Here is a 23,219-nt window from a genome sequence, read left to right on the forward strand (position 1 = left end):
GTGGTCCACTGGCTCCATGTTTCTGTGTTTATAGTTTCTAAACTCAACTGTTCATTCTTGACAAGCATTGGCAAGAGGAGGAAGTTCTTGATTCATGTCAAGATATTCCAAATAGCATTTTAGCCTTCCTCAAACAGCTAGCATCATTAAATTTAGCTCTTTTTTATAAATACATCTTTTTTTTTATTTTTATTTTTTTGACAGGCAGAGTGGACAGTGAGAGAGACAGAGAGAAAGGTCTTCCTTTGCTGTTGGTTCACTCTCCAATGGCCGCCGCGGCCGGCGCACCGTGCTGATCCGATGGCAGGAGCCAGATGTTCTCCTGGTCTCCCATGGGGTGCAGGGCCCAAGCACTTGGGCCATCCTCCACTGCACTTCCTGGCCACAGCAGAGAGCTGGCCTGGAAGAGGGGCAACCGGGACAGAATCCAGCGCCCCGACCGGGACTAGAACCCGGTGTGCTGGCGCCGCAAGGCGGAGGATTAGCCTAGTGAGCCACGGTGCCATACCTAAATTTAGCTCTTGTTGGCATGTTTCCCCTGCACGACTTCAGTGAACTCTGGTAGAGTCCAAAGGAAGAATAGCTATGAGGAGTGAAAATAAAGCAAAGAGTGCTTGCAGTGATTAAGAATTTCCTATATAATCATTTCAGGTCTAATCTTTGAAAAGATTGACTTCTTTATTTGACAGGCAGAATGGCAGAGAAGGAGAAGGAATGGAAGAGAGATAGATGGAGAGAGAAAGAAAGAGAGTGAGACTGAGAGACTGATCTTCTATCTGCTGGTTCGCTACCCCAAATGGCTGCAATGGCCAGGGCTGGTCCAGGCTGCAGCCGGAAGCCTGGGAGCCTGGACCTCCATCTGGGTCTCCCACATGGGCGGCAGAGGCCCAAATACTTGGGTCATCTTCTGCTGCCTTCCCAGGTGTATTAGCAGGGAGCTGGATCTGAAGCAGAGCAGCCAGGACTCTGTCACTCCAGTACAGCCAACTGTATTGACTAACCAAATACCGGTGACAACTTGGACCCTAATCCATGGATGCTACTTGATGGGGAAGCTGTCACAGTGCTTGGGTTTCCTGTCTTTGCCGTTTCTTGTAGTTCCTTGGAGGCTGTGTTCTAAGAAAGACAACCTGAAAGCAGTGGCAAGTCAGTTGTCCACGTCATTCTAAAACACCGTGGCCTGCAGTATTTCCACAGTACTGATTGGGACATTGTGTTTTAGTTCAGATCTAAAATAGTATTAACAACAATAATAATGTGAATCTTTAGGAAAACGCAGTTGCCCAGGGACAATCATTTTACAAAATTCATGGTCTAGAGAACATTGAGGATGACAAAGATCTTGGGGTCCTCTAGTCTAGGCTCTCATGTTAGAGAAGAAGCTGGCATGGCTTAGAGGAGACGCTGTGCCTGGCCAAGGGTCACTCAGGCGGGCAGCAGCAGTGCCAGGACCGTCTTCCTGATTGTAGTCCTGCTCTTTCCACTACTCCACACAAAAGCAACTGCTAAGAGAATGCACCTGGCTCTTTGATTTGCCCAGGCATTTCCAGAGACTTCTAACTGTTCTGTAGCTCATGCAATAGAGCTATGCATCTCAATGACACTGCAGATCTGTTGGCTGGACATCAGCATATTCGGAAAGGGTTATACTCCAGGAAGACAAGGGGGGAAATCCCGGTGATAACAAGCTAAGATTTCTGGGGAAATTGGGACACCTTTGTATTCGTTGGAGACAGGAAAAATGCTGCGTGTGGGCAGAGGTCAGCACTGGCCTAGAAAGTATGGTGGTCTGCAGTGTGGGGCTGTGAGGAACTGTGAGGCCTGTAGTGTTACACGGGCTGTTTATGGGTTGTAGCACGTCTGTGTGTGTCCGTGTGTTGCCTTCTTCTTCTACTGCTTTCCCAGGCCATAACAGAGAGCTGGATCGGAAGAGGAGCAGCTGGGACTAGAACTGGCGCCCCTATGGGATGCTGGTGCTTCAGGCCAGGGCATTAACCCGCTGTGCACAGTGCTAGCCCCTTCTTTATTCATCCTTACACCAGATTGTTTTCCAGGCTACCAAGGAGGAAATTGGCTTTGTATTCAAACATTTGATACCAGAACAAGAGAAAATGATCTGACAATTCAAATAATGTTTCTAAAATTTTTGTAATGGACTATTATACTATTATAATAATTTTCTATCTCCTGCGTCTGCTCAGGGTAAAACCCAGGCTTCCCCGGACTTTCTTGATTCTATAAGCAGGAGCAAGGGAGGTCCAGACACTCTCCCCAGATTCACAGCTTTGCCACCTCCAGCTGCCTGGAGTCCAGGGCTGACTTCTCCATGCACATCAGCCCTGCAGGAAGCCCCAGAGGCCAGGCCACTCTTCATCTCCTTTACTCTTTTTTTGGTGATTGATATGAAAGAGAGAGAGAGAGAGAGAAAGAGAGAGACTTCTGATTGCCCACAACGATGGGGCTGGGCCAGGCCAAAGTCAGCAGCTGGAAGCTCGATCTGGGTCTTCCCGGGACCCAACTACTTGAACCACGACTGCATTAGCAGGAAGCTGGAACTGGGAGCCAAGCTGGGGTTTGAACTCAGGCACTCCAATATGGGACGCGGGCATCCCATGCAACATCATAACTGCTAGGCCAAATCTCTGCGCTTGTTCTGAGTCTTTCTGCCCCTCTGTTTTGACTCCTGATATCCTTCTCCTGTGTCAGAAGTCCATGGTCCTGGCTGAGCAAGGGCCCCTTGCAGGGGCTACAGGTGATGTGCTCCTATCCAAGATCCTGTTTCCTTCACAGAGGTTACAGGACCACCCCCCCCCCCCCAAATCCTCCTTCTCTTGTTAAAGGATCCCTGACTTAAACATGATCTAATTTCTCCCTCTTTATTAAAAAAAAGTTCTTGATCGATCCCAAGCCTCCCTACTATTATCTTCATACCCAAGGGACTCCCATTATATTCCTGAAAATCTTCCCGTGAAGCTTTCATCCCACTGCTCCGCCAAAACTGCACTTGTCAAGGCAACCAGTGAGCTCCCCTGCTAAACCCGATGGCCAGCTCTCAGGTCTGGTCTTCTGACATAGATGCCCGATTTGACACAGTTGCTCACTTCCACGGCACTTGCCTTCCAGGATGCCATACTCTTGTTTTTCTCCGTGTTCAGTCTCTGCGTTGACTCCTCCTTATCTCCCCAATGAGTGAGTGTCCTGGAGTCTCCCTCTTTCGCCTTTTTTGCTTCTCCATGGACACTCACTTTCTTGGAGGTCTCATCCTAGTCTTATGGCTTTACAGGTTGTCTGTAGGCTGAGACAGCTGTCAGTCAACTATTTCTGGGACAATACTGTGTAACGGAGTGCTCCACATCATACAACAAGAAGCAGCTATTTAGGTCAAGAGTCTGCTGGCCATCTGGAGGTCACCTGCCCTAGGCTGGGCTTGACTGGATGGCAAGGCTTGGCTTCATGTGCAAGTCACCCTCACTCAGGGGCCCTGAAGCCTGGGAATGTTCTCCTCATGCTAATGGTAGAGCTATAAGAGAGCACGCCCAGGACATTTCAAGCCTTTGGTTATGTTATACTTGCAAACATTCTGTTAGCCAGAGAAAACCCCATGGCTGAATCTAAGGCAAGAGGAGAAATCTACTCTGCTTGTTTCGCAAGAAGAACTTCAAAGTCACAGGATGGCAGGCATGGATTCAGGAAGAAGTGAAGAGTCGAGGCCATGTTTCTCAAACGGTGCAAGGGATGCACCTATACTAAAAATTATCTGTTTATCTGAAATTAAAATTTAACTGGGCATCCTGTATTTTGTCTGGCAACCCTAATCTAACTCTGAAACATACCCAGTGTGTGGTGCCTTCTTTTTACCTCCACCAACATCTTTCACCTGGATTAACTGCTGCAGCCTCCTAACTGGTCTTCCGCCTTCTACCCTGTTGCCTTTACACCCTCACGACACAGCAGCCAGAGCAATCCTTTAAAACATGAACTTTTGGTGTTCCACTGCTTAAAACCCTCCAGTGTTCCCCATTTCCATCATCATCTAAACCCAGGTTCCTGAAGTGTGCAGAGAGACCTGCGTGGCCCCCACCCTCTTTAGCTCTCTGAGTTCACTGGCAATGTTCCATCCACAATCCTACTTGGCCACTGTGGCTTCTTGTCCTGTCTTGAACACTCCTTACCTAATCCTTACTTAGGACCTTGACTCTGGCCGTCCTGTCACCTGGGACAGTCTGATATCTGCCTAGCTCACTCCCTCTCTTATTTTAACTTTTGAACAAGCATTGGGCTCCCAGTGAGGCCTGCTTTGGACTATACTCCACCTTCCCACTCCTACCCAGCATCTTGGTATCTCTTATTCTCCTCTCTCTTCTACAAAGAATTGATTTTCTGACAGTAATTTGTTACTTTTATGCATATTGTCTGTCTCTTGCTACAACAATGCAAGCTCCCATGGGCCAGGACTTTTGTCTGGTTTGTTCACTGGTTGTATCCCAAGTGACTAGTGGAGTGCTGATAAGTATCTGATCAATGAATGGAAGGATGGTGTGACATTTTCTGCTTTATGTTACTATAAAAATTGAATACAAATGTTTTAGGCCAAGCAAATAGCTCTATCCAAATATTTGTCTTAAACCGTATACAAATAAAAGATTTCATAAAATTATTGAGGACCAAGGGAAAAATTTCCTGGATTAAAGAATCTTGATGTTTATCTTAGAATAATGATGTTTCTTTAAAGTTAAAGGTAGTGGTAGGTGTTTGGATTTCTGGTTAAGACACCTGCATCCCACATTTTGGTACCTAGATTCAGGTTCTGGCTCTTGATTCTAATTGCAGCTTCCTGCTACCATGGGCTCTGGGAGGCAGCCATAGTTGGGTTCCTGCCACACACACAGGAGACCTGGATGGAGTTCTCAGCCCCCAGGTTCAACCCCCTCTAGCTGTTACAGCTATTTCGAGGGTGAACCAATGGATGAGAAGTCTCTCTCTTCCTCTATCTTTCTCTCAAGTAAATTTTCTTAGAAGTTAAAGATACATGGTGGCCGGTGCTGTGGTATAGCGGGTAAAGCCGCCACCTTTGGTGCCAGCATCCCATATGGGCGCCAGTTCGAGTCCTGTCTGCTCCATTTCCCATCCAGCTCTTTGCTATGGCCTAGGAAAGCAGTAGAAGATGGCCCAAGTCCTTGGGCTCCTGCACCCATGTGGGAGACCCGGAGGAAGCTCCTGGCTTCAGATCAGCTCAGCTCCGGCCATTGCAACCATCTGGGGAGTGAACCAGCAGATGGAAGACTCTCTCTCTCTCTCTCCCTCTCCCTCTCCCTCTCCCTCTCCCTCTCCCTCTCCCTCTCCTTCTCCTTCTCCTCTCTCTGTGTAACTGTGACTTTTAAGTAAAATAAATAAATATTTTAAAAAGTTAAAGATATATGAAGGATTTTAATAATCATACCAAAACTCTTAAAGTTCTAAATTTGCTTTAAACTTTCTCATTCTACATTGTTGTTGGGGTTCTTATGCCAGAATTGCAGCTCACATAGAATGGAGGTAGATCAGGGAAAGAGAGGTGGTTATGCCTGGTGCTTTGGGCAGAAGGCCTGAGAGAATATGCTCAAACCCTCTTTCTCACAGACCCTCATCTAAGAGCTATTTTACTTTTATGACAGCTTAGCAAGTTTCATAGCCATCCAGTAACAGAACAGCATCCTTCATCTGTATTTTTGTGTTATGCATGGGGGTTGCTCTGTGCAAGAAAAAAAATTGATATTGTGGGGAAGATGAGACTGACACATTATTAAGCCTAAAAATTTGAAGCCACAGGGCTGGTGCTGTAGCACCGTGGGTAAAGCTGCTGTCCACAGCACCAGCATCCCATATGGGTACTGGTTTGAGTCCTGGCTGCTCTAGTTCTGATCCAGCTCCCTGCTAATCCACCTGGTAAAGCAGCAGAGGATGGCCCAAGTACTTGGGCTCCTGCACCCATGTGGGAGACCTGGAAAAACATCTTGGCTCCTGCTTTGGATAGACCCAGCTCTGGCCATTGTGGCCATTTGGGGAGTAAACCAGCAGATGGAAGATCTCTCTCTGTCTCTCCCTCTCCCTCTCTCTCTCTCTGTAACTCTACCTTTCAAATAAATAAATAAATAAATCTTTAAAAAATGTTTGAAGCCATCTAGGATGGGCCTCTCCTAATGGCAGCACAGTGGATTCTTGGTTACCCACAGTCCTAACTGCAAGGCAGCAAGATGCCCAGTGCTACTGTGAGGTAGTGCTAAAGACAGCAGAAGACTTGCTTAACACTTTTGCAATGAGAAACCATAAAACTTTTCAGGAAGTTTTAAAAGATAATCAGAAATTACTCAGAATAATGTGGGACAGCTTGATAGTTCAATATTGCAGATAGATCAATAAGACAATATTATGTGCAGGAAATAGCCCACCTTAGGTACAACAATGATCAAATAGAGGAAAATGATACAATATATTTCTTTGTTTCTTGCTTACCTAATAAAATAGAACATCTGAGTTAATAATGAACATTTACTCTCAGTTCGATACAATCTCTACTCAAATTAATTCTGGTTGTCAAAACTGATAGACAAGTAAAGAGTTAACACTATTGTGTGAGTAATTTTGGAAAAGGTTAAGGAGAAGGTGCTATGTAGTTATGTAAGAGATTCATTTGACCCAGTGTTTTTGTTTGTATTTTGAGGGGCGGAATGGGGTCCTGGAAACCTCCTTGGAGGTGGAATTTTCTATGGGGATTGAGATGGAAGTGATGAACAGGAAATCGCTGGACAAAGACAGAGCTAGGTGGAATGCACCTTGAACATCTTTAGGTATTAGATGAAAAAGTTTGGGATGGAAGGTTAAGTGACTTGTTCAAGGGTTTGCACTGTGAACCTGCTGAGTTTTAGCTCCGTAATTGTGCCATCTTCAGTCTCTAAGAAGCAGATCCCTTATCTGCAAAATGCAAAGTGTAGAATCAGCCCTCCATGGAGCATGGAAGCCTGTGTGTATATAATTCCATTAAAATAATTATTAGGGCCACAATGTACATAAAGATTGGAATGTGCTTTTAAAGGAAAAGACTTGGAAAAGAATTTTTGGACTTCCTTTTAATCAGTGTTCTGAATTTTCAATAATACTTCTGTTTGTAGATCCTTCTGCGAAAGGACTTTCAACTTTGGAAATGCCACGAGAATCTTCGTCTGCCCCTACCTTAGAAGCAGGTGTGCCGGAAACAAGTAGCCATTCCTCAATAACAAGTAAGCTTTCCTCCAGTGATCATTTCACCCGCCATTCATTTTGGAGCATGGTCTGTTTGATTGTTTTCAGTTTTGGCAATTTAGGTATATTTTTCCCTTTTTAAATATTGTGTTAGCTTCCTTGGTGATACTATGCTGTTAAAGAGTCTGAGAGATAGGGTGAGCCACTTATTTCCATATCTCAACTGTTTGATAAATCAGGATGATCACTGATTTCCAAGAATTTTGATTTGTTAAATAATCACTGAATTTTATCACTCAATGAGATAAAAATTGTTTTTTACTACCATAAACATAAAGCATGGAACCAGCCGTAGGACAGGTGGAACACATTGTCTATGCAGAATTTACATGGAAACTTTTATTTCATTCAAATCACCTCCACCATGGACACCATTTTATCGCGATTGGCATAAAATAAATGCTGACCTCGCATTCGACTTGATCTAGCCCCTCTGGATCAGAAAATAAAAATGGCATAGCCTTTTCCAGAACCAACAGGAACCAAGTACTTTGAAATTCTCTTCTCTTATCTGGGTCCTAGATCTTATCTATCAGCAGTTTGAGTTCATTGAGGTTTCCTAAGGGTGTCCACCTGGCTCAATGAATTCAATTAAGAGACTTTAAGGCGCGAAATGCTTGCTAGGAATCAGAGATGCAAAGGCACAACTTCTGTAAACCTTTGTCTCGTGGGCTGATTAATTTTGTGTTTCACGTGGAGGCTGCCTAAACAGCTACTTCATTTTTATTTGACCATCTTTTGAAATGAGCATGATCCGGATAGACGAGATAAAGATCGTAAATGCTGAACTGGTAGTACGGAACAGCACCATCCTCATCCATCCATTCACTCATTTTTCATGCGTCCATTCATTCAGCAACTACTTGTTGTGTGTCTGCTGGGTGCCAGGCGCCATGCTTGGCACTGGGATCAAAAGAAGCCGCCCTCTGTTCTTAAGGAGTTTGCAAGTGCAGTACTCGTCGTGTTTCCATTTACCACCCTGTGCCAGGCACTGTGCTACATGACCACACGCATTGCTATCCACTCCAATCCACATCAGCACTGCATGGCAGATAGTGCTGACCCGACCTGGAGACCAGGGAGCTGAGGTTCAGAAAGGCTCTGTGACTCGCCTAGAATCCTAGAATTACAAAGTCATAGATAATAAGAATTTATACTAGGTCTGTTAGATTTTGGAGCTCATGTTCTTTTTTTTTTTCTAGTACACCTCACTGCCTTAGAATAATTTAAATTCAGTTGTGATCGAGATATCAACATTCCAAGAAATAGTTTCCAAGTGTTCCAAGTGACAGTAATTTGTCCTTTGTGTAGCAAAGAAGAACAACTAGTTTTGAATCTGATTGTTTTTCTTTTATCACAAAGGGTCTTTTTGAGAATTTGTTAAAATACCTACTTTCTTTATTTTTTAAAATTCCCTCCCCCCTTCTAAAGATTTTTAAAATTTATTTTGAAAGTCAGAGTTACAGAGAGAGGGGGAGACAGAGAACTTCCATATGCTGCTTCACTCCCCAGATGGCTGCAACAGCCAGCCCTAGGCCAGGCTGAAGCCAGGAACCAGGAGCTTCTTCTGGGCCCAAACTCTTGGGCCATCTTCTGCTGCTTTTCCAGCCCTTTAGCAGGGAGCTGGATTGGAAGTGGAGCAGCCAGGACAGGGACCGACACTCATATGAGATGCTGGCTTCACAGGTGGTGACTTTACCTACTACGCCATAATGCCAGCTCCTAAAATGCCCATTTTTAAGGCCACATAATAAAATCATGAAAGTATGTTTTCTCTAAATTTGCATGTCAATTAAAGATAGTGAGGTCTAGTTAGAATTCCAAGTAGAGTATAATGTGAGATAGGATGATAAAGTCAGTACAACTTTGGTGCTAGTTAAATTTATCATAAAATAAGTGTATCACAATCCCAAAGACTGAATCTAGGCCTTTTGGATTTGGCTTAGCACATCACTGGTTTTCTGCTTCTCCTCACCATGAAAAGCATGTGTTTTGCTGCTCTTGGAGGAATAATGCCAGGTTCCCTAACTACTGAGCTAAGCATGAAGGGTTTTTACCCTCCAAGGAATTCTCCTGTCTTCAGAAACAACTGAGAATTGGAGAAAGCATGCAACACTAAGGGTTTTCATTCCTTCTTGATTAGGAATCTGGTAATTTTTAGATTTGTGAAATCTTTTGGAATATTCCTGCTTTTGAATTTTCCTTGAAATTGCACCTTTCCAGTGAGTCATGAAACTGTAAACTTTATCAGCCAACAACAAAAACCAGAGATTAATTTAAGTAGCTGTTTCCATTAATTCAATAAATATGAACTCCAAGACACAAATATTCTCATCACATTCTTCTCTTTTGATAAGTTTATCAGTTGATTATTTTGTAGCTTAACATGCCATGACTACCATTAGTCAAAACAGCTTGCTAATTACATTAAAAATAATGTTATGATTGATTTCATGCCATACCAAGTTGCTGCCTTGGTATCATGATTGCAGAACCTGTGTGTAACATCTACGACTTCCCAGGGACCAGACGATCATCCTGGTTCCTACCATCCTCTTCTATATCATGTAGTCCGTAGCTTTGCTGTTTGCAATTACATTGGAAGGGAGTGTATAGCCACAGACGTCAAATATCCAGGTGTCTGGGGCCATGTAGGAAAGCCGCACTGGCCATGGTCGGTCTCTGGCCCTGGATGGATTGGTAGGGCTGGTGAGACTGCTCTGGATGGGCCAGGAGGAGAAGAGGAGGCTCCTGGCTTAAATGTTCTTCGTTGTTTTCTGGTTTGGAAATGCTTCTAACTTGACATTTTGCTGGTGGGATATTTGTCAATGCTTCACTGCAGGATAAAAAACTTTTACCACCATTTTCTGAACCAAAGATACTTACTAGACCATACTTATGGAACCTTATTTGCTTCACGCTTTTCAAACGTTGACAGAGGCTCACACGGAGATTGGAGACAACATTGACTTTGAAATTGACGTACTTTGGTTTTAGGACCACCTCCGTGGCTGTGTGGTTCTGAGTAACATGATTTCATTTGATGCAATTCCTCGCTGTAAAACTTGGGATTCTTGTGTGTTATTCTGTTCTAAAATATCAATGTACACACACATGTGCAGCATACACACAGGCTTACATACATGGGGAGCTCCTGGGGATGACACGAAGACTGAAACTATGACTGCAAAAGCTCCATTAAAGAAAGTGAAGCTATAAATTCCGAGTAGTAAGTATTCTGTGTCTTCAGTCCGTTTTGGAACATAGCAGAGTGTACAAGTGAAAAAAAAAAAAAGAAAAAGACAAGAATCATCTTTCATTCCATTGTACCTGGAATAAACAGTTACAGGCTGCACATCAGTGCTGATGGCTCTGTCAGTGTCATGACCGAGTGAAGACAGGCACCCAGAGCAGCAGAGTGCCTGAGTTTATCACTTGGGTGACATCATGTCCTTCGCCAAAACTGCGAGTAGCTAATGAAGGTTCCATTGCGGTTCTGTATGGTGTGTAGACCTTTGTGTGCTGTGGGGACTGATGCCCCTAGTAATCATCTCCTAATTTCCTCCATATAGCTCAGTGTAGGCAGATGAAAAGGGGATCCCTGGGAGTTCTGACAATGAGCCAGTTAATGAAGCGACAGCTGGAACATCAGTCTAGCGCCCCCCATAACATCAGCAACTGGGACACTGGTGGGTCAAGCTTTTTCTTCTTGTTTTACCTCTCAGATTAGCTAATGTCACTTGTCTGTGTCCACTCTGCTCCCTTGCTAAAAAATAGATTTTTCTCTCATGTTCTTTGGTCAAATAATTTTTAAAAAGAAAACACCTAAAGTGATTAATAAGTCTATTTACAATTTCTGGGTGTTCTGGAATGACATGTTCTTCCATCTAAGCTAGTCCCACTCTTTCTTTTTCTTTCTTTCTTTCTTTTTTTTTTTTTTTTTTTTTTTCTGTAACACCTGGATTCCATATACTAGGTTATTGATCTGGGGAGGAGGGAGTGAAGCTATAATTTCATGACGCAAATTAAAAAATAAATGAAAGCCTCAGATTTTTGATATTCTCTATTTTATAAGCTATCAAGTGCCAAAAAGTAAAGGGATATTTATAGTAGTAACAATAGAAATAACACATCCCAGCTGGGTGAGGGTGACCTGGTGACCTGCTGGTAGGTTTGGGAATAGGAGTTGAGTGCTTCAGTCAGCAGGACCAGCAACTTGCAACCACGCACCCTCATGTCCTGAGACGGGACCGCACCTGACCCAGGCTTTAAAGTCGAGCTGACTGCCATGATGTGTCTGTCTGAAACACGAGCACGTCGTTTCCTCAGCTTCCTCCACATTCTGCACACACACCACCCTCTGAAGCCAGTGGCGCTGTCGTGATCCTCTTTGAAGTGTCTGCTTTTCCTTTGTTTAAAAAGATTAAATGGGTTATTTGAGTTTTGAGACCACGTATGTGACATGCATGCACTATAGAAGTGCAGGGTTTATACTGTGATGTGCTCTGAGGGCCAGCACTGGGACTCCTGTAGTGTGCTGGTTAGTACTTTCTGGCTACACGAATATGAGATTATTTCAATATTCTGCCTTATGACTAGGAACTTCAATGTCTACAAAACCCCAAATCTTGAAACTGCTATTTTTCAAAACAATAATATTGATATACATGACATCTTATCTGCCCTTGTTATTCTTCAAAAAGTAGAGAAGGCTTATCTAGATAAATCCTACACACCAGACACAACCCCATGTTTAACAGGGAGTTTCAACTCTCCTCAACTTTTAAAAAATTTTTTTTGACAGGCAGAGTTAGACAGAGAGAGAGACAGAGAGAAAGGTCTTCCTTCCATTGGTTCACCCCCAAATGGCTGCCATAGCCGGCGTGCTGCACCTATCAGGAGCCAGGTGCCTCCTCCTGGTCTCCCATGCGGGTGCAGGGCCCAAGGACCTGGGCCATCCTCCACTGCACTCCTGGGCCACAGCAGAGAGCTGGACTGGGAGAGAAGCAACCAGGACAGAACTGGCGCCCCAACCGGGACTAGAACCCAGGGTGCCGGCGCCGCAGGCGGAGGATTAGCCCAGTGAGCCGCGGCGCCGGCCAAGTCTCCTCAACTTTATACAGCTCTTAATATTTGAAAAGGCTTAGTGTTTTTCCTTTATATTATTGGCATGTTGGTGAGCAATGAATAGCCAAAAGCCAGCAGGCAAGGAAGAGAAGGAGGGGAGGTCGTGTTGCTGGTCTGGGAAGTTCTGTTCGTCCTGCGGAGGCCCGTGTCTCTCTCCTTACTGCGCAGCCGCAGCATGACGAAGTGAGGCTGCTTTGCCCTGCTTCCCGTAGGTGGACCTGGAGGCTGTGACGGTCATTGTACTTGCTGCTGCTTCCTGTAGCAGGCAGCTCTGCCTGAGTTAAACAGTTTAGATCCTCATCACAGACATAACCTAGTTTGACCAATTCAGTGGAGTTACGATTTTCCAATCCAAATTTTAATCTAAACAAATCTGCAGGATGCCAAATAACCCATTTAACTGAATTTTTCACTCTTCAGCCAGATTGCAACCTTGTTCATGTCACGGTGTTTTCTCATTTACTATGTAACCATTTACGTGCTGTCTGAACTTCTGTCAGCTGAGTTCTCCATCCCCAAGTCCTGCAGCCACCACATCCTGTTAGAGCCTCATCTCAGCCTTCTTGTTTTGAGTAGTGCAGATGAAAAATACTCCCCAAGCCGGAGTCCAGGGGAGAGCCCGTGACGTGCAGTACGAAGTCAGGTGGCATGTCACGTTAAACCACACATGCTGGCTTGGAGACTTACTGTCCCCACAAAAGCAATCTGGTCCTGTAGATGCAGACACACTGAGAATGCAGCCTGGTCTCTGGGCTGAGACCTGCTCCCGTCCAGATGCCTGCGTCTCTCCATTGTGTGCGTTTGGTGACCCATCTCGTGAAGGAATGTTCCTGAAGCATCCTCCTCCACTTCTCTCCTTGCCTGCTTATCCCTGCTCCCACCCCTCCATCAAAGGCCTGACATTTCCTTCTACCAGTTCTACATGTTTTCTGTATGACCTCTCTGGCCATTGCCCCAAATTGTCCCTTACGCATTGATTGATTTGCATGAAATATTTATTTCATGGCCATGACATTAGCCTTTCATTTCATATCAGGAGATGTGAGATTTGAGCTTTGCAGGGTGGTGAGGTGAGGGGGGAGGTACGGACTAACTTGGAATGGTTTTAGATGCCCCCTGTTTTTAGTTGCATTTCATATAACTGAATGGCAGGTTTGTAGTGAAACTCCAGGCAGGCCTACTATAAAATCCAGAATGCATCCCTTCAGTGTTAATCAGTAACAGTAAGAATATCCCAAAAAAGGCCCCCAAGAGATAATTGGGTCTATTTCTTGTATGTGTTGTGGATTGCACTAAAACTGACCACACTGAAGACTGAAATGCTCTGTTTATCCACAGAACAGATACAGCCCGGGAAACGCCAGTGTAATGTGCCAATGTGCCTAAACCCTGACCTGGAGGGACAGCCGCTGCGAATGAGAGGTCAGTGGCGTCAAGTCTCAGAGCGAAGACGCTGAGAGAGGCTGCGTGGGCCCCGCCGCCCAGCAGGTGCCGAGACCTCCTGTGTGGCGGCTCTGTGCAGCGGCTCCAGCCTTTGCCCACACACCTTCAGGGACTGGGAACTTGCGGCGTCTCATCTTTGAACAAGACCAACAGAGAACTCTTCCATACAGTGACTTTCCAATCCTTGGGCCACGCAATGCAAGTCTAGTCTGTCACGTATATTATGTTTTGGAGATTAGAAAATAGGTATCTATTGCTTATTCCGTCTTTTCTAAGCTGGACCTCCATGGGTTCTCTAGTGTTCTTCCTTATACGGATCAGTTTTCCCTATCACCCTTTACCTTTACCTACTCTTCTGTGCGTGGTCCTTCATCTCAGTATTTCTCTGAGAGTGTTCAGGTCACGGGTGAACAGGTTCTTTTCCGCTATCTACAGTGTGTGCTGAAACCACACACTTAACTTTAGCTGCTCATGGGAGCATGCTGAGGGTCATCAGCATATTTTCCTAATTCGTCTCATGAATATGAAACACAATAGCAGTTTATCAAGACTTTTGTTCTTCTACTAATTCAGAAGACAGGTTAAGCTATCAGTGCTAAGACAACACCAACGAAGAATTGCAAGTCATCCGTTATGTAGTCTCTTAAGTAAGGCACACCTGCTTTTCTAGACCTCCCCTCTTCTGGTTCTCCCAAGGCAGGGGTTGCTTCTGTCTGACTTTTGCTTAGACTTTGGGAATGAGTAGCAGGTTCAACCATCGTGTCAGATGCTGTGACTCCTTTCCTCTGTTGGGCGGGGGGAAGCTTTTATGAGTAGAAGTCAAGGTGGTCACACAAATCGTTGGTACTTGTTCATGGTCTAGTGACTTAGTAGCTGAGAAGGTGGAATGAAGGAATGGAACGAAGCTGAAAAGCCGGTCTCTCACATGAATGGAGGGGTCCGTTGGAGCAGCTGGGATCACTGCATGCCTGCAGAGGTGCTTCGAGACAAAGAAACCACTTCACAGTTTCTCCTATCTCCAAGTTTCCCAAGAGGATTTTTAACAAAATCTCCAGCTTTGAAATTGGGCTTTGGAGGGAGGTGGTCCCCTCTTTGTTCGGGTTTCTGAGGCCCCTCTGTGTCTGCTTCGAGTTCTGGGCATTTGCAAGGAGAACCAGGAGTGGCAGCTTTGGAAGTGTGGGCAGCAGCTCCGCGATGCGGAGATCCGCTTGCTCAGTGCAGACCTCAGGAGCGACAAGAGGGAGATGAGGCCAAGCTTCCTTTCCATCTCCCCTCTTCTTGGACATTCCTCTTGCGCTCCCCTCGGCACCAGCGTTCAGGATTCCATCGACACAGCTCGTCCTGGCCTACAGGACTAGTGCTGGATGATCAGCCTGTCTGCTCTAACAGACAGCTGCTGTAAATCCTGCACCAGGCAGTCTGTGTGGTTATAGGAAAAGACAGAGCCATGCTGCTGTCGTGGAAAATATCTCCTTTTCATTGGTGTTAGGTAAGGATGGGTTTGAAACCCCCGAAATCACCTCTAGTCCCTCCCTTTGCTCAACCTGAATTCTGCTTACTGTACCGTGGTGATCAGCGCAGTCTTCTGACAGCCTTGATTCACAGGTTTTTATTTTTATCGATTTCTTATGTGTCTGGTTAGGCTGAGTCCACATCAGCCTGTCCCCCATGGGCTGATTTTTTCCTACTTTTAGATCAGGCATTTGAACATCTGGTCAACATGGTCTGTCGACGTTTAAGAAATGGGGAGTTTTGGATTTAAACTTCAAGTAGCTTCCTGCTGTTTACAATACTGTCTGATAATCGATTGGCCCATTTCTTGCATCTTATACTATCCATTGATTTATGCTTATGCTGGTTATATTATGGCAACATCTTTATGAAGCAATCAGGGATAGTTGTTAATGATACCCTTAGGTTTAGGAAAGAATGTTATCTCAGAGACAGCTGATCAATATCCCAGTGACACTGGATCCCCACTTGGGATCTAGGAAGTGTCAGAAATGGGCCAGTGTTGTGGTGCTGTGGGCTAAGGCACTGCCTGCGACACGGGCATCCCACATCAGAATCCTAGTTGGAGCCTCAGCTTCTGATCCAGCTCTCTGCTATTGCGCCTGGAAAAGCAGCAGGTGACAGCCCAAGCACTTGGCCCCAGCCACCTACAGGGAGTTCTGGGTAGAGTTCTGGGCTCTGGGCTTTAGCTTGTATCAGCCTGGGCCATGTGGCCATCTGGGGAGTGAACCAGTAGATGAAAGATAACTCTGTCTCACTTTCTCTCCCACTGCCCCCTCTCTGTTGCTTTGCATTTCAAAATAAAATAAAATGAATCTTTTTTCAGATACTTTCCTTTGCTGTCCGGGTTTGCAGGTCTCCTGCTTCTCACGAGTACAGTTTGCCACCCTTGATCATGCAAGGGAGACTGCCGTGTGCGAGCATCCTGACTGTCCAAGGCTTCAATCTTCTTCTCTCAGATCCAAGCTCATTTCCCACCTGGCTAGACTTCCAAAAATTTTATTTTGATTTCTTTAGAAGTGAATTCTCTGAATCGTTATCTTTCTCCTATTTAAGGAAAGATCATAGAGAGTTTTCTTTTCAGCACCAAGTTACTAGTTCCTTGAGGAGAACCTTTTTTAAGAAGTTTTTTAAATTAAATTAAAAACCCAGTTTTTAATGGCCATGGGGTTCTGTGCCTTATCTCCCCTGGGAAGAACTCAGAGTCGAAGTCACTACTCTGCTGTCGGGGTGGGACCTTTTTTCTGTCAAGGACCTTGTGGATATTTATAACATCACTCATGGCCCGTGCAGAATCATCAACTCAAACATTAGCCTGCTATAGATTTATTGAATTTCGAGTGCCAACTGTGGTTGCCTTGTTGGGACAGACCAAATGATTTTGCAGGCCTTGTATGGCTCATGGGCCAGACACTCCCCACCCCTGCTGTAGAGGGTGACGTTATTGGGGCTGTCGCTTTGGGATTCTTCTGAGAAGGCGTCAGAGACTGTCCAGTACTGGTGGCTTCCTCCTCCTCCTCTTTCTTTTTTAAGATTTATTTTATTTATTTGAAAGGCAGAATTACACACAGAAAGGGAGAGACAGAGACAGAGACAGAGACAGAGAGATCTTCCATCCACTGGTTCACTCTCCAAATGGCCACAACAGCTGGGCTGGGCCAGGCTAAAGTCAGGAACCAAGAACTCCATGTGGTCTTCCACGTTGGGAGCCAAGCACTTGGGTCACCTTCTACTGCCTTTCCAGTAACATTAGCAGGGAACCGGATCTGACATTGAGCAGCCAGGACTCAAAACAACTCTCTGATATGGGCTGCCAGCGTCTCAGGCAGCAGCTTAGCCCACTGTGCTACAACTCCAGTCCCACTGGTGGCTTTCTTAATGGAGAGGAGCCACTTCCCTCCCCGGATGTGCTCATCACTGGCATGTGTGGCCAATGTTCCTGCCTTGGGTTCCTTGGGTGGCATCAGAACCCAAAATCCTAAACACTGTGGGATCAACTAGCTGACGTGGAGCGAGTCCCTTCAAACCACTTGCTAGTTCTTTCAGAAAAGCTTCCATCTCAAACATGAAGTCTTTTTGCTCTGCAGCTTGCAATATTAATTTCCAAAGTAGAAAACTGTAATGATGATTCTTAGCTCAAATATCTCCTCTTGCTTAGGTATGTGGGGTTCTGGCGTCTCTTTCCCTTCCTAATTAGCAGCACTTTAAAGTAGGCATGAAGTAGTGACGCCAGCCATGAAGTGTCTACGGGGTTCTCCTGGCTAGTAAGGGTCCCAGCTCACAGAAGTGTCCTGTGGGGGTCTCCTGGCTAGTAAGGGTCCCAGCTCACAGAAGTGAGCTGTGGTGGTCTCCTGGCTAGTAAGGGTCCCAGCTCACAGAAGTGTCCTGTGGGGGTCTCCTGGCTAGTAAGGGTCCCAGCTCACAGAAGTGTCCTGTGGAGGTCTCCTGGCTAGTAAGGGTCCCAGCTCACAGAAGTGTCCTGTGGGGTTCTCCTGGCTAGTAAGGGTCCCAGCTCACAGAGTGTCCTGTGGGGGTCTCCTGGCTAGTAAGGGTCCCAGCTCACAGAAGTGTCTATGGGGGTCTCCTGGCTAGTAAGGGTCCCAGCTCACAGAAGTGTCCTATGGGGGTCTCCTGGCTAGTAAGGGTCCCAGCTCACAGAAGTGTCCTGTGGGGGTCTCCTGGCTAGTAAGGGTCCCAGCTCACAGAAGTGTCCTGTGGGGGTCTCCTGGCTAGTAAGGGTCCCAGCTCACAGAAGTGTCCTATGGGGGTCTCCTGGCTAGTAAGGGTCCCAGCTCACAGAAGTGTCCTGTGGGGGTCTCCTGGCTAGTAAGGGTCCCAGCTCACAGAAGTGTCCTGTGGGGGTCTCCTGGCTAGTAAGGGTCCCAGCTCACAGAAGTGTCCTGTGGGGGTCTCCTGGCTAGTAAGGGTCCCAGCTCACAGAAGTGTCCTGTGGGGGTCTCCTGGCTAGTAAGGGTCCCAGCTCACAGAGGTGTCCTGTGGTGGTCTCCTGGCTAGTAAGGGTCCCAGCTCACAGAAGTGTCCTGTGGGGGTCTCCTGGCTAGTAAGGGTCCCAGCTCACAGAAGTGAGCTGTGGTGGTCTCCTGGCTAGTAAGGGTCCCAGCTCACAGAAGTGTCCTGTGGGGGTCTCCTGGCTAGTAAGGGTCCCAGCTCACAGAAGGGGCGCAGGAATGGATTCTTTCCTCTATGTTTCATCCTTTTCCTGGCACACTTGAGCTCTCTGGTTTTCTTCAGTCAAAAAGCAAAGGGAGATAGAGACATCTAGCTCTTAAACTCAGGCAAACAGAAACAAATCACCCTTCCTGACTTTGTTTTATTACAGAGGATTTTCCACAATGCAATTAGGGTGTCCAAGTCGCATTCCTCTCCTCTGGAGGACGTATGAGATGCAAATGGGGCCTCTGCTGGCCCCCGGAAGCTGATCTTTATTCACTGCGTGTCTCTTTGCTGCTTAACCAGGTGCCACTAAGTCCAGCCTGCTGTCAGCGCCCAGCATAGTCAGTATGTTCGTGCCCGCACCCGAGGAATTCACCGACGAGCAGCCGACGGTGATGACAGACAAGTAAGCCCCGCAATGATTTTCCTCCCCGTGTTTCTAGAATTAGACTTCCGTCACCACCATTGTGCAAGGCTTTATGTGGTAATTTGTTGTTCCAATGGCTGTAGCTCTAAGTGTTGGTGTGCATTCGTGATTTTTAGAAATGCCTCATTACATGAGAATACTTCAGAAAGTTTGTGGAGGAAAAGCAGTGGGCGATGGCCCAGGTGCTTGGACCCTTGTCACCCATGTGGGAGACCTGGACGGAGTTCTAGCTCCTGGCTTCAGCCTGACTCAGCCTCGATCATTGTGGCCATTTCAGAAGTGAACCAGTGGATGGAATCTTTTTTCATCTGTCTTTCCATATTTCTATGTCACTCTGCCTTTCAAATAAAAATAAATATATTTTTAAAAGTTTGTGACTGGGGGCCAGCAATGTGGCATAGCGAGTAAAGCCACTGCCTGCAGTGCTGGCATCCCATTTGTGTGCTGATTCGAGTCCCAGCTGCTCCACTTCCATCCAGCTCTCTGCTGTGGCCTGGGAAAGCAGTAGAAGATGGCCCAAGTTCTTGGGCCCCTGCACCCGTGCGGGAGACCCAGAAGAAGCTCCTGGCTCCTGGATTCAGATCAGCCCAGCTTCGGCCGTTGCAGCCATCTGGGAAGTGAACCAGTGGATGGAAGACCTTTCTCTCTGTCTCTCTCTCTGCCTCTCCTTCTTTCTTGATGTAATTCTGAGTTTCAAATAAATAAATAAATCTTAAAAAAAAGTTTGTGGAAAATGCATAATTAACAGGTAAGTTTATTTTGGTGCAAAAAACTTTGAAATCCATGCTTAGTTTTTCTTTTTTTTTTTAAAGATTTATTTTATTTGAAAATCAGAGTTACACAGAGAGAGAAAGAGAGGCAGAGAGAGAGGGAGAGAAAGAGAGAGGGAGAGAGAGAGAGAGAGGTCTTTCATCTGCTGGTTCATTCCCCAATTGGCCCCAATGGCCAGAGCTATGCCAGTCTGAAGACAGGAGCCAGGAGCTTCTTCCAGGTTCCTCACAAGGGTGCAGAAGCCTAAGGCCTTGGGCCATCTTCTACTGCTTTCCCAGGCCATAGCAGAGCTGGATCGGAAGTGGAGCATCCGGGACACGAACCAGCACCCATATGGGATGGCTGCACTGCAGGTGGCAGCTTTACTCACTACACCACAGCGCCGGCCCCCATGCATAGTTCTTCCAAGAACTTTTTAAGATTTCTTAAATGCCTGGATTTCAGAATTCCTTAGTGCCAAAATGAACTTCTCTTTTAATTTCATTTTCCATGAACTTTTTGAAATCTTGTAAAAGCAGCTTCTGTTTATGCTCAGGCATTTCCCTTTTTTAATGTGGACAAATACTCACTTGCTCATTAGCCCTTGCAATGACTTCATACCAATAAAGTCCCTTGCCCAGAAGTGTCAAAGTGTGAGGCTGGAGATAAAGTAACGCATGTCCTTTTTTTTTTTTTTCCATTCGGGCAGCAAAGTCCATTCTTTGAGTGTCAAACTGACTGTGTTACCTCTTGAAGCATAAAATATTGAGGGCTTGTCGGCCCTCAGTAGCCCCAGATTTCTTCTAGGAGCAAGTCCAGATGCCCTTGTTGTTATATAAGGCCTTTTAGATTAAGAAGCTATCACCGTGTCCCCTGGGGGATCTTTCCCCGATTCCCTCGTCTTTCTCAGAGCATCCCTGATGTGTGCTGTCCTCAGAGTTCGTGGCTGCCCTTCTCGTTGTGGTTTCTCTGCCTGGTAAACCCCTGCTCATGCTCCAAGACCCAGTTCAGGGCAGTTTCTCTGACTTCACCAGGCAGATTCTCCGATTAGGTATTTTTAATTTTCAATTTTGACAAATGAAGAAAATATATCTAGTTACTGCCTATCCATAGCAATAAGCTTCAAGCTGTTAGCTCAATTGGCACTCATTCTTTTTTTTTTTTAAATGATTCATTTATTTATTTGAATGTCAGAGTTAGAGAGAGAGATGGAGAGACAGAGAAAGATCTTCCATCTGCTGGTTCATTCCCCAGCAGGCTACAACACCGGGGCTGAATCAGGCCAAAGCCAGGAGCCAGGAGCTTCAGCTGGGTCTCCCATGTGGGTGGCAGGGGCCCAAACACTTGGGCCATCTTCTGCTCCCTTCCCCAGGCCTCTAGCAGGGAGCTGGATCAAAAGGGAGCAGCTGGGACGTGAACCAGCTCCCATAGGGGATGCTGGCGTCACAGGCAGCTGCTTTACCCGCTATGCCACAATGTAGGCCCCAGCACAGGCAGCCACTGTGCACGGGCCAGATGCTTGTGAGCTGGAAGAATCTGTAGCAATCAGAGGAGCCCTCACGGTCGCTGCCTGCTGTGTTCGTTCTGTGTCTGCGATGGTAGCGGCACTGGAGATTTCCTGCTTACTCTGCTTGGAGACCTTCGCACGGTTCACCAGAAACAACTGTGGATGGTGTCCTGAAACCAGGGCTGTGCTCCTGGGGACAGTCTCCCTGTTTTCTTTGCAGATGCCACGACTGTGGGGCCATTCTTGAAGAATATGATGAAGAGACCCTGGGGCTGGCCATCGTGGTCCTCTCCACGTTCATCCACCTCAGCCCGGACTTGGCAGCCCCGCTGCTGCTGGACATCATGCAGTCTGTGGGAAGGTGAGTGTCGGCTCTGCTCCATCTGGTAGGAAAGGGTCTTCCCAAGCCACATCTTGAAATACAAACCACAGTCAAAAGTGAAACGTTCTAACATGCCAGCGCCTCATATCTCTGGGGCCAAGTCTGGCTAGTTTGACAGGCAGAGTGGACATTGAGAGAGAGAGAGAGACAGAGAGAAAGGTCTTCCTTTGCCGTTGGTTCACCCTCCAATGGCCGCTGTGGCCGGCGCGCTGTGGCCGGCGCACCACGCTGATCTGAAGGCAGGAGCCAGGTACTTATCCTGGTCTCCCATGGGGTGCAGGGCCCAAGCACTTGGGCCATCCTCCACTGCACTCCCGGGCCACAGCAGAGAGCTGGCCTGGAAGAGGGGCAACCAGGACAGAATCCGGCACCCCGACCGGGACTAGAACCCGGTGTGCCGGCGCCGCAAAGCGGAAGATTAGCCTAGTGAGCCACAGCGCCAGCTCAACATCATTTAAAAAAAAAAAGATTTATTTATTTAATTTGAGAGGCAGAGTTACAGACATAGAGAGAGAGAGAGAGAGACAGACAGAAAGGTTTTCGTCCACTGTTTCATCCCCAAATGGTTGTGACAGCCAGAGCTGGGCCGAAGCCAGGAGCCAGAAGCCAGGAGCCTCTTCTGGGCCTCCCACATGGGTACAGGGGCCCAAGCACTTGGGACATCTTCCACTGCCTTCCCAGGCCATTAGCGGGAGCTGGATCCAAAGTGGAGCAGCCAGGACTTGAAATGGCACCCATATCGGATGCTGGCACCGTAGGCAGAGGCTTAACCAACTACACCACAGCACCTGCCCTTGAACTCAACTTCTAAGAGAGGACCGAATTAAATTTTTCATGAATTTATCCTTTCTGATTTGTGCAGCACAGTGCTAGGTGCTCTGGGCCACAGGCAGTGAGTCCTAGCTGCCACCCTCCAGTGATGGTAGCCTGGTTGTTGAAGGACATGAGTGGCCATCCAGGATGGGATGGGATCGGTGCTGCAGTGAGCAGTGGGTGCTGCACAAGTCAGGGGGAGCAGCTTTCTCTGGGGAGGTCTAACTGGAAGAAGCAGCCAACAGCTGACTTCTGCAAATTCCTGGCATTTGAAGAAGGGAGAAAGTGAATTTTGACGGAGCTTAAATCTACTCTTTTGTTTTTAAAGATGAAATCCTGATTTTAAAGACAAAAAAGGAAACTTTAAAAACTCCTCAATCCCAAAAGTATATGACTTTTATTCCCCTTCCTACAATTTTATTGGTGGCGTCCTCAGGAGTCCTGAGTCACAGATGGTAGAGAGTTAAATCCCACCCTTCCACCTCTAAACTTTGCAGCAGCCAATTGTAAAAGTGAGTGATGGAGAGAGAAGAAAAATGAATTGTTTCATTTAAGCCTTTGATTTTGAATTAATCATAGTAATTGTGGAATAAATATTGTATCAGCTGTCAGCAATACTTGTGGAGCTGAGAGTTTTTATTATTGCCAGGTCTCAGTTCTACTATTGATACTTTTCCATCTTAGACAAGACAGAATTATGGTCCTGGTCTGTTACCATCTTCTTGAAGCAGCTGGTCTGACTTACAGTATAACAGAGAAAGGGATTTGTTTTTGTTTGTTTAAACATAAGCAAAGATCATCCACGT

General features: G+C 46.3%; 1 protein-coding gene across 9 annotated transcripts in view; it reads left to right on the top strand.

The window, feature by feature from the left end:
* The window catches only part of UNC79 (unc-79 subunit of NALCN channel complex), a 264,184-nt gene that overhangs the window by 181,869 nt on the left and 59,096 nt on the right, over nucleotides 1–23,219 (top strand). For 5 of the 9 annotated variants that reach the window (XM_089322567.1, XM_089322570.1, XM_089322568.1 and 2 more), the window contains 5 exons: nucleotides 7,149–7,256; nucleotides 10,851–10,967; nucleotides 13,744–13,827; nucleotides 18,838–18,940; nucleotides 21,439–21,579. In XM_089322567.1, coding sequence (XP_089178693.1) covers nucleotides 7,149–7,256; nucleotides 10,851–10,967; nucleotides 13,744–13,827; nucleotides 18,838–18,940; nucleotides 21,439–21,579 — 553 coding nt within the window. The remainder of the gene's footprint in view (nucleotides 1–7,148; nucleotides 7,257–10,850; nucleotides 10,968–13,743; nucleotides 13,828–18,837; nucleotides 18,941–21,438; nucleotides 21,580–23,219) is intronic. The other 4 variants (XM_089322569.1, XM_089322574.1, XM_089322572.1 and 1 more) reach the window with 1 other exon arrangement.

The sequence above is a fragment of the Oryctolagus cuniculus genome, chromosome 20, assembly GCF_051225735.1.
Source record: "Oryctolagus cuniculus isolate XC-2025 breed Fujian yellow rabbit chromosome 20, ASM5122573v1, whole genome shotgun sequence".
Classification (NCBI taxonomy): Eukaryota; Metazoa; Chordata; class Mammalia; order Lagomorpha; family Leporidae; genus Oryctolagus; species Oryctolagus cuniculus.